The sequence below is a fragment of the Thalassophryne amazonica genome, chromosome 14, assembly GCF_902500255.1.
Source record: "Thalassophryne amazonica chromosome 14, fThaAma1.1, whole genome shotgun sequence".
NCBI classification, from domain to species: domain Eukaryota; kingdom Metazoa; phylum Chordata; class Actinopteri; order Batrachoidiformes; family Batrachoididae; genus Thalassophryne; species Thalassophryne amazonica.
The window spans coordinates 71,676,704-71,688,889 of NC_047116.1; the positions used below are offsets into that span (position 1 = coordinate 71,676,704).

Here is a 12,186-nt window from a genome sequence, read left to right on the forward strand (position 1 = left end):
CCACTGTCGCCTGTGTGCTTGCTCTAGCAGTTGGTAAAGTTAGACCTTACTTGTGTGAAGTGCCTTGAGGGAGCTATATAAATGAAATAAATTGAAATTAAATTGAAATTGAATTGTACGGCCTTTCAAATTTCACAAAACTGATGAAATTTAGTTTCTACTGAAATCCAAACATTATAATATTGGTTTATTTTTGAAATGTGTTGCCATATTACACTGCTTTTTAGAGAATAAAACATATTTACCTTGGGGAAATTCCATAATGAATATTTAAATTTCCTTTTTAGTGTTTGTGTGCATGCATGAGGTTTTGAAGTTACCTTTGACCTCGTGTGATGCGGGCACATGGGGCTTGCATGCTAACAAGATGTCTTGTAAATCATTTCAGACGTGTTACAGATGAGCCCTGTTAACTCACGCACGTGTAAGTCGCGATTCGGCTTTTTGATTTGACCATTTTTTGGGAGGGACGACACTGCGGACAATGATTTCTTCTTCCTCCGTCGATCCACTCTCTGCTTGTCAGAGATGAGAGCAGATGATTCTGTGTGGAAGATTCCTGACGATTAGAAGTTTTTGGATGTGACTCTATTGATCCTTACTGCTGGTTCAGATTGGGCTGGAATTTATACACGCGCCCGCCACACTCCCACAAGAACCCACATGTTTTTGAACCCACTCCAAATGAAGAAATCATCACCATCCAGGAAGGAATCAGACTTCAAATACTCAAAACTATTATTATAATGGCAAAGGTAAGCTTATTTAAAAAAAATGTTTTGGTCAATTTAATTAACTCGTGGTTTCAGATAACTTACAGTCTGATTTTGTGGACCCAAACTCGCGCAAGTTAATGGGGCTCACCTGTATATGGTTTCAAAAACAGTATTTTTAAATTTAGAAGTATCTATTTCTTGTCATCTTTTACAAAGCATATGAGATTAATTTTTCAGATTGTTTTAGCCATGTTGGAATAATTTGTTCGAGAGAGCAGCCAACAGATGTCATGATGCATCTCTACTGTGACTGGCTGTTGCCATGTACTAACCAGCATCCCTTGCACAAATCGGGGAATGCCCCTCTGTGATCTATGATGTCACTATCATAGACTGTATGGGTCGCTACCACAACTAATTCAAAGTTGTCTGCTCTTTTGAAATGATTTATTAATTTGAACTATTTAGACATTTTTACAGACACATGACTTCTTATGACTTAAGTCTTAAAAAACCCAAAGGTGATACACTTTTAAAGAAGCCACAAAATAATGATGATGATGATGATGATGAAGGTGAAGAAGAAGAAAAATATGTGTCAGGGGGTATGTTTGATCTGCTTTTATTTCTTGGTTGTGATCCGTTTTTGTCTGTTGGTTGTCTTCCCATTTGTTTATTTTCTTGTTGGATTCTTTTCTGCTTGGGTCTTTCTGCCTTTCTTGGTGGTGGGCGTGTCTGTCTCTCTCTCTCCCTGGTCACGCCCCCCTTTCTGGTGCTTTCCACGCTCACCTGTTCTCAATTTTCAGCTCATCACTGGGGTGTATATATTCTGCTCCTTCTGCTTTGTTTCTTCGCCAGATGGATGCGCCTTCTTTCCAACTCTCACTTGTGTTCCATAGTCCTGCCTGCCTCATTGTGTATTCGACCTCCTGCCCGTTTGTTCCGACCATGATTAAGCCTGATGATAATATTACTGCTGCTGTTGTTTTTTGGACTGCCTACCCGTGTACCGACCACTGCTTGTCACACCACTAAAGTTTGTCAACCAGAGCTGTGCTTGTGAGCCTTGCATTTGTGTCCTAACCGAACCACCGAACCGAACCGAACCGAAGTGAATATAATGGTGAAGAAGAACAAGGAGAAGAAGAAGAAGAAGAAGAAGAAACCTACATCACTGGCAATGTCTCTGGAAGCCTTGGCTGCAATGATAGAAATGGCATCACCACGCAGATCGTAGCCTTTCTTTTTGGACTCTTCATTTGCTTGTTTGTACCTTTTCTGTAAACAAACAAAACATAAAAAATGTACATAAGTGTAAAAACTTGAGGTTGCTTGTAATTGATATATGAGGGTTGCTGTCTTATTTCATGCACAAAATCATTCACTTACCACACTGTAGTTGTAGTTGTTTGCCTTGGCTAGCAGGATGTCCATAGCATCGGGCATAACGTGGATCTTACACTTCTCATTCTCCCAGGCTTCAATATATGCTTTCTGCAATCATACAGGTCAATAACACAACAGCTTATTTCTACATCATGAAATGTGGATTAGTTTAACAGCATTTTGAGAAGTTATTAGTGATTACCTTGTTCATAATCTGAGCGTTGGCCTTCGCCAATGCCACAGGCATGTCTTCTATTGTGCATTTGTATGTGAATTTGCTTGGGTGCTGACGGTACTTTCTCTCACTTAGGATCTCAGCAGCTTTCTTTGCCTTTTCCACATCCAGAGACCCTATAGGCACCCAACCAGTACCCTTCATCAGCTGCAGATCTTCTTTGTAAACAGCCTGGATAAAACAAAGATATATTTGTGTTAATGTTGCTACACATTTACATATTTTGAAACACAATTTTTCAGTTTTCAGTTAATGCATACATCACTCTGGAGGTCATATGCATGTTTGGCCTGGACTACATCACTGGAGTCTGGTAGGCAGGTCCATTGGTGCAAATGAATTCTGTAATTAAAATCATTGACTTGGATCTGACATTTTTTGGCCAGTTCAAGGCTCAGCATGTCCACTGGCAGGTGAAATCTGGTCTTGGACTTGTTGAAGTCCTTCTTGTACAGGGCATCACTGGCAATCTTGGCTGAGTTCATAGCCAGCATAATCAGAGGGTCATCCTGGACGCTGCGTGCACCAATGTGGTGTCCAACCTGCTTACGGTAACCTGTCTTGTACTTGTACTGGGAATAAATAAATAAATCACACAAAATTCTGTTATTACATGTAAATTCATATACAGAATACACAAAGAGTAACTGTGTATATGTGGTCACGTCCAGCAGCATACATCACTGGCAATGTCTCTGGAAGCCCGAGCTGCAATGATTGGAATGGCATCATTACGCATATCATAGCCTTTCTTCTTGGCATCTTCATGAGCCTGTTTGTACTTTTTCTGAAAATAAACACAAACATTGAAAATACAAGAGCAAATAAATTTCTTATTGCTTCTGATGAAGACATGCTGCTTTATCCCTGCCACCACATACCAGACTGTAGTTGTAATTGTTTGCTTTGGCCAGCAGAACATCCATAGCATCGGGCATAATGTGGAGCTTACACTTCTCATTCTGCCAGGCTTCAATATATGCTTTCTGCAAATGAATAAACCAAAATTATGAACATTTATCCACTTTATGAATTATGCAACTATGAACTTTTATAAGAAAACATTTTAAAAGTATAACTAGCTTGGCTATAATTGTATTATATATTTTAATTGTGGATGAAAGATGTACCTTGTTTATAATCTGAGCATTAGCTTTAGCCAGTGCCATCGGCATATCTTCTGTTGTGAGCTTGAATCTGAATTTGCTTGGGTGCTGGCGATAATTTTTTTCACTCAGGATCTCACCAGCTTTTTTCACCTTCTCCACATCCAGTGACCCTATAGGCACCCATCCAATACCCTTCAGATCTTCCTTGTAAACAGCCTGGAAAACGCAACAAGGGTTTAAACAATATTTAAATTTTATTTTCATCATTCTGAAAAAAAAAAAAAATGCAGTGCACGTATGCTCACATCACTTTGTAGGTCATATGCATGTCTGGCTTGAACCACATCGCTGGAGTCTGGTAGGCAGGTCCATTGGTGCAAATGGATTCTGTAGTTAAAATCATTGACTTGGATCTGACATTTTTTGGCCAGTTCAAGACTCAGCATGTCTACTGGCAGGTTGAACCTGGTCTTGGACTTGTTGAAGTCCTTCTTGTACAGGGCATCACTGGCAATCTTGGCTGAATTCAGAGCCAACATGAGCAGAGGGTCATCCTGGATGCTACGAGCACCAATGTGGTGTCCAACCTGCTTACGGTATCCTGTCTTGTACTTGTACTGAAAAACAAATATGCGGTTACTATAAAGTAGGAACAATGGTGGTCATGGTCCACAATGGTGGACTTCTGGCTCTCACGTAATTTCAACCTACATTCATGATATTATCCACAACTTTAATACATTTAACGATTACCAGCATTAAATATTACCTGAAAAATAATGTCACAGATTTATGTCAGTCAGTCAATATCAGTACAATGCTTAAACATACAAGAACACTGAAACCACCTGATACTTTTTTCATTTTCAAATATTATAAAAGCAAGTAAAAAAAGAGTTATGTTACATCACTGGCAATATCCCTGGAAGCCTTGGCTGCAAGGATAGAAATAGCATCATTTCGCAGGTCGTATCCCTTCTTTTTAGCATCTTCATTGGCTTGTCTGTACATTTTCTATATGAAAGAAAGAACATAAAAATCATCTTCAACCATGTTTTGAAAAAGGAAGTAGAAGAATTAGTATCTGTTTGAAGAAGTTGCAACTGTTTCAAAAAAAAAATGTTCATGTTTAAGAAAGTCTCACCACACTGTAGTTGATTTTATTTGCTTTGGCTAGTACAACATCAATTGCATCAGGCATGACATGGATGGAAGTCTTGGCTTTTTCCCAGTCTTGAATGTAGGCTTTCTATGGAGGAAAAGCATTTCATGTTCAGGTTCAACATATAGAATAAACATTAAAAAGGCAGTACAGTTTTACAGAAGTTCATACACACCAAAACCTTCAAACCTAATTTCCTCTACTGCTTTGACTCCATTTTATTAAACTATATGTGCATTAAGTGAATTAGAATGTAAAGACTGCAGCCAAGTGTAGATACACCATTTGTAATAACAAAAGGTTTTATGTATTTAGGGTTTAAAATTAGTCCTGATGTGAAAGGAATAGCTTGTTTAAATAATAATCCTTTGTTGGACAGAAGGAGGGAGATACTAAACGGATGGACCCAAGTGTCAATACTTATGATTGGTTGATTAAAATGTTTGTCTTACCAAAATGTTTGCATCATTTTCAGAGACTTCCGCTTCCTTTACCTGATACGTCTTTCACCACAAGAATATTTTTATCTATTTCTCTGTACCTCCATTGTCTGAGACTGAGGAATTAACTGTATTCCACGTCAGTGGTAGAGGACAATTGTCTTTGTTCTATGAGTTAACATAGATTAATTCAAAAGATTAATTTTCCAAAAGGCTGGATGCATGGAGAATTGACAAAAAGGAGGACATTCATGAAGTGGACTGGGAAATGACTTGTCTAAAGGCCCAGACCCAGTCTATTAACACAAATATTAAGTTATTACAATGTAAGTGTTGATGCCTACTTATCATATACCTGCAGTTGTGGTCAGACGTTTACGTGGACTCATCATGGGCATGAATCTCATGGTAATTATAGGCTTTTAATGATGTCTTTGAACTGTTCTTTTGCCAGGGTGGAATGATTGTACTGCTTGATTGATTGTTTATTTAGTAAAATAATGTACAAAGTATATATGTAATTTCACATTAAAATACATTTATAGCACAAGAAAGTGAAAAACACTTGTTTCCATTGTGGATATATCATTAATGACTTTCAAAAACAAGAATTAGGTACAAAATGTAAATTTTTTTTGGATGTTCTCTAATCCACACAGGGTCGCAATTATACACACAAGCTCAAATATATGCATATATTCATTGAAATCTTTTAGTAAGTGGTTCTGAAGGTTCTACGTCTTTCATCATGACAAGGTCATGGCCTATTAATGCCGCATTAGTGATCATGATTGACTACAACTGGTAGTTTCTCTTTGTCAGCATAAATCGGATGTGTTTGACAGCACTCATTGAACTGACCAATACTCAGAACAATGGGACTCAGGAAGGTCTACGAAGGAGGACTGTAGATTTACACAAGTTGGAAAGGTCTCTTGGAGCCATTTCTAAACAACTGCAGATCCCGAAGATCATCAGTTCAACCAACTGTAAGTGAGTCCATGTTAGTTGTGTCACCACTTTACCAAGGTCTGGAAGAAGACCTAAACTGTCACCCTCAGATGAGAGGAAATTGTTTGGATGTTCAGGAACAACCCAGGAACCACCAAGGGTCAGGTCTGCCATAAACTGGAAACTGGATGACCAGCATAACTGCTCACAGTGAAGCGAGATTTACATCACCATGGTCTGAGAGGGTGCCACCCAAGTAAGAAGCCCCTGCTCCAAAACCGACACCTTCAGCTAGACTGAAATTTGCAGCTGCTCACATGGACAAGCCAAATGCCTTCTGGAGAAATGTTTTATGTTCAGACAAGACAAAGATTGAGCTATGTGGTCAAAAATGATGAGTGAGGTTTTCAAACTAAAGACGACTGTACCAAATGTCAAGCATGGTGATGGTAGCATCATGCTCTGGGACTGTTTTGCTGGCAGTGATACTGATGCATTGCACAAAGTGGATGGAATAATGAAAAAGGAGGATTAACTCCAAATTCTTCAACGTGACCTCAAATCAACAGCCATAATTGGATGTTCCAACAGGACGATGATCCCAAACACACATCAAAACTATTTGTGGGTTGGATAAAGCAGACTAGCAGTAAGCTTCTGGAATGGCCTTCCCAAAGCCCGACCTCAACCCAATTAAAAATTTGTGGACTACTTAAAAGTTGGGTATGTGCCAGGAAACCAACAAATTTAAATGAACTATATTTTAATTTTAATTTAATTTTACCTTTATTTAACCAGGGTAGTCCTATTGAGATTGAGATCTCTTTTGCAAGGGAGACCTGGACAATTATAAAGTTTCCAATTCACCTAACCTGCATGTCTTTAAATACCAATATACCAATTCTGCCCAAAAGACTGGCCAAATATCCAATCAGTATTATGCCAGAAGCTTGTTGATGAGTTGTTTCATATCATTGTTATGCAGATGATATCCAGCTATATACTGTATCTCATTTACACCTCAGAATGTTTGCTAATGCATCTATCCTCCAAAACTGTGTTAATGTCATAAAGAACTGTGTGGCTCCTAATTATGTGTCACTTAATATGGCTGAAACTGAAGTGTGCATGGTAAAATGCCTGTCTACATCAGTGAACTTCTGCACTTTTTGTATAACAGTTCTCTGAGGTCTTTGGACCAGAACCTGTTAGTGGTCCCTGTTAGTGGTCAAGATTAAAGACCAAAAGAGCATGTGCTTTTGAAATTATGGCTCCCAGACTGTGGAATGCACTGCCACTTCACCTGTGATCTGTGGACACTTTGGAAACTTTTAAAGCAAAGCTCAAGACCCATCTGTACAGGCTTGCTTTTAATTAGTTTTATGTCATTGCTGTTTTAATTTTCTGTATTTCTATTTTTAGTTTATTTTATTGTCATTGTAAAGCAATTTGTGATTTTTATCTTGTAAGGTACTATATAAATAAACTTTACTTATTTACTTGATGGCTGCCAAAACCATCCGGTTGAGGTGCAGTTTGTTAAGGAATATTTAACCAAATATTAATATGACCCTATGTGGATTAGAGAAGAAGCAAAATAAATTCAAACTTGTGGATGCAGTTCTTGTTTTTTGGAGTCATTAAGGATGCATAATTATTCCACCCTGGCAAAACAACAGTTCAAAGACATCATTAAAAGTCGAAAATTACCATGACATTCATGCCCATGATGAGTGTATGTAAACTCCTGACCACAACTATAGTAGGTTAAATCACATATTTCATGATGTACCTGATATCTGTGTGAAGTGTGGAGGACAGAATTAGAATGTATGGGTTTCATAACAGAAATGTTGCAAACCAAACTGTAGTTTGTGAATATACCCTAAAGGTTTTGCTCCCCTTCGGCAGCAGTCGCTGCTTATTGACTTTTAGACTTTTACAAGCCATAAGGACTCTCACATTGTGATGGAAGAGTTTGGAAACACCTTCTACTGGAATGTGGACAAAGGAACTTACGATCTGTCTGGTTTTGGAGAGACTAACATATATTGTTAAAAGTAAAATAAGAACTTTGCATAGACTTTTTGGAAACTAATGGTTTTGAATTGTGATTAATTTCAAACTTTGTAAAATTAATACACTGTTGTTAATTATTATCTTTTAGTGTTGTAATCATTATTATTATTTTCCATTTTGTGAGATTGGGGGTAATATATTCATTTTCTTTTTTAAAATGTTCATGTTTATAGTTTATATGTAAACAGTCCTGGCGTCAGAGGCAGTTGGGCCCACCCTACAAGGACGAGCCTTTCAGTCACCTGCCAACCACAAAAACACAAACAAATCACAGGCTACCATGATTAGTCACACACACACACACTCATCTTCAACCATTTAGTCCAATTAAGGGTGTCGCAGGGGGCTGGAGCCTATCCCAGCAGTCAGTGCCCTGGATAGGACACCAGTCTGTCGCAATACCATGATTACAATTTGTACAAATTTCCAATTATATACAAAATTCCAATATTGTGAATGATTTGATTGGTTCATGAAATGATTTGGGTAAAACGGAAAAGTAACAGAGACATGATATGTGTAGATCAGGGGTGGGCAACTTGTTCCAGAAAGGGCCAAGAGGGTGCAGGTTTTCTTTGCAGCCACAGACTCCACCAGGTGATTTCGCTGATTAATACTCATTAATATTAATATTAATATTCACTCATTAATAATGAGGCATGCACTATCAATACCTTGTTGATAATCTGAGCATTGACTTTTGCCAACGCCATGGGCATGTCTTCTGCCGTGCTTTTGAATCTGAAGTTGCTTGGGTGTTGACGATACTTTTTCTCACTCAGGATTTCACCGGCTTTCTTCACCTTCTCAACATCCAGCGAACCTATGGGCACCCATCCAATACCCTTCAGATCTTCCTTGTATATAACCTGAAAAAAAGTGGGTGGAGTGAAAATGACTTTCCAGCAAAGCTCAGCAAAATGTCTGCAACTCATTCAGTCTGAGGTTCTGAACGTCCCAGTTTCACTGCATGTCAAATAATTTGCCACCTGCACCAGTAACTAATGGAGTAATGTAAATAGGGGTAACAGTGCCAAGCCAATATAAAGTTTGTCCTGCATCATTACTATACAACATATTGAATATGTCATATTGACATTTTGAGTCAATTAGACTTTATTATATGGTCCGACACTGTGCATGCTCTGTTTCGCTATTTTCTGGTCTGATATTTTCCCATGTCAGACCTCTACCATGACAATCAGTCCAGATCGCGTATCACATTCGTTACAAACCAGAAAGCTAAAAGCACGATTAGAAAAACCAAGTTGGACATGAACATACTCCATAAATATCTAAACAGCATCGAAAACACCACACAGATTGAAAGCTTACTGGCTAACCTGACCATCTTTTAAGCAGGTTCTTCACAGAGGTGAAGACAGCAAACAGGTCTGACTACAAGCCCAAATCCGTCAGCAGCTTCCATTTTCGGGTGATACCAGTTTATATATATATATATATATATACAAATTATTAGCCTCGCTTGCTCGGTTAATAATCCTTTAATATCAGTTGATATGTTTTATGTTATGTCTTCAAGACAGCAGCTTACTCTGCGGGTTAGGATATTGGACTGCCAATGTACATTTTGTCTTTTCACTTCCTGGAGTGTGTATCAGGCTACCAGTCTGTGTCCTTGTTCAAGATGCATCAACTGCAGTGTTCCAGTGCACCCTGCTGTAACTGTGAAACAGATGGCAGGGGAAGTAACATGAGATGGACTTGCATCCCTTCCAGGGGGAGTCATAGACTCTCATCTACTTTACACGTCAAAGCCTGGACAGGTCTTCTTCTTCTCCATCCATCCAGTTTGTTGGATGTAATCAAGTTACATCCAACAATAAAACATCACAGATAAAAGTGGCACTTTCTCCACACGCAGCCAGCAGCCCTTCATCACCGCTCGCAGCCGGCCCGGCTTTCAAGAGCATGGCTGCAATGGCCCGCTTACGACAGCCATTTCACGGATTGAAACAGCATTTCATCATTCACAGCCACCCCACCTTGCATCGCTACGGTGGCTACAGCCTGCCCACGACAAATATTTCATGGATTCAAACAGTGTTTTCATCACTTTCCAGCCCACCTACAACGCCAATTTCACGGAATGAAATGGCACTTTCACCACTCCGTAGAAGCCCCTCGGCTCTCAAAGAGGACCGCTAGAGCCTCCCGACAATGACCCATTTCACATATTGAGAGGAGGGACAAAAAACTGTGACCGACATAACTCCAACACTGAGTGCATGCTCCTCCATAACATTTATCCTTTTTAGTATGCTGAATATGGGGGGAGATGTGTAGCAATCTTGCTCCACCTGTTGAATACAATTCACCATAAGCAGCCTCAGCCAATTCTCTCCTCTCCAGCAGACAAAGTGTCCTGCGCTCACATAATAGTGATCACTCTAAGTAAATGATCAATGTGCTTTCCATGCATATTAATGTCTAAACTCCTGCTTTATACATGTGCTAATGCTCTGTCATGTCCCATGTCCGGCTGTGGGTGCAACATGTATTACATGCGAATAAAGCCTTTGGAATGTTTTGATGTGGTTCCATCTTGGCCTGTGTGTGCCAGCTGACAATGCTATTTCCTGACCGGTCGTTTCACACAGTGAATGATCACCGGTCCTTTGCTCTGCTCATGTAAAGCTGTTCCTGTAATTGCCAAAGTGAACTCTATGCAATAATAATAATAATAAAAAAATGCTTATTTAGGGTCTGTTACTTTCTCTACCCCTGACCAAGGCAGAGTTTCTACATCTGGAGTTGGTCCCTGGGGGCCGGACTGTGGCTGCCCACTGCTCCTAGTGGTTGGATTGCGTCTAACTGTAACTACTATAGGGTGGGTTAAATGCAGAGGACAAATTACATAGTATGTCTGTATATGTACAATGACAATAAAGGCTTTATTCATTCATTCATTCATGGGATTATTGGACAGTTTTTTGGGGGATTTGTCTAGAATAAACTACCATTTGTACTCTGCCTGACTTGTGATGCTTGATGGAAAGTTAAAGGAACACTTGTTTGTAATAGTTTAAAAGTAAAACAGTGTCCTCTTGTTCTGTTTTTCCACCCCATAGCAGTGTTTGTGTTTCAGGAAAAAATGGACTTCATGGTAAAAAATAGACTATTACACTTATATCAAATCATTCCTTCAACTTTATTTTGAACTTAATGTATTTTTTTAGTGATCAGAGCAACTATATATTGTCTTATGCCTCCTATTTGAGGCATAAAACAAGCACAACACCCACACTTAACAGGTTTGACATTATTCATTGTTGGATCACCCACTAAATATTCATTAACCCAAAATTCTGGAATGCCTTGTTGTGTTGCCTTGATGTATGCTCTGTTGTGGCCCCCTCCTCTTCTGTTTCTTCGGGTGCAGCATCAACAAAGTTGAATATAATCATTTATTTCTGCACTCATCTACACATGTATAAAAGCCCTGGTTCATCCACGCCAGAATTCGACAGAAACTACATTTTTGGTATGTACGTCACCAGTCTCCTGTCAGCTCTGTGGCCGGCCACCTGGTTCTGGTCACCTGTCACTGCACCTGTTCTGGTCCAGCCTATGTCTCTTGCCTCCATTGTCTCCAGCACATTCCAAATGTCTCTGTATCTTTATTCCAATAAATTGTTACTTTGTTTACCAACTCAACTCTCTGTTTTTTTTGGTCCTAACCTTGGCTTTGATTGACTCGGCCATAACAGGAGTATCTGGCCACATCATGGATCCAGCAGGAGCAGACAAACTCCATCAAGCCCTCAGCACACAGGGGATGGTCCTGGGCCATCAACAACAACAAATTCAAACCCTAATGGACCAACAACAGTTATTATCAGTACAGGTAACACAAATGTGTGCACAGCTCTCCACTCTCACAAATCAGTTAGCCCAGATCACGCCTGCCTCTACAGCATCACCATCTACACCTACACCTCCAGTTCATTCGCAAGCCACCATCAATCACAAACCCATTACTTGCCACCTGAGCCCTTTTCTGGAACCGCTGACACCTGTACCTCCTTTTAATGCAAAGTACTTTAATCTTTTCCCAGCGTCCATCACACTATTCCACAGATCAATA

At 39.4% G+C, this 12,186-nt stretch overlaps 1 protein-coding gene across 1 annotated transcript in view; it reads right to left on the bottom strand.

Annotated features, from left to right (window-relative positions):
* The window catches only part of LOC117524088 (nebulin-like), a 267,815-nt gene that overhangs the window by 172,431 nt on the left and 83,198 nt on the right, over window positions 1-12,186 (bottom strand). Inside the window, 11 exon segments of the mRNA XM_034185819.1 lie at window positions 1,887-1,994; window positions 2,106-2,210; window positions 2,305-2,508; window positions 2,598-2,909; window positions 3,017-3,124; window positions 3,219-3,323; window positions 3,468-3,662; window positions 3,752-4,063; window positions 4,353-4,460; window positions 4,591-4,695; window positions 8,753-8,947. Of these exon segments, the coding sequence (XP_034041710.1) occupies window positions 1,887-1,994; window positions 2,106-2,210; window positions 2,305-2,508; window positions 2,598-2,909; window positions 3,017-3,124; window positions 3,219-3,323; window positions 3,468-3,662; window positions 3,752-4,063; window positions 4,353-4,460; window positions 4,591-4,695; window positions 8,753-8,947 (1,857 nt within the window).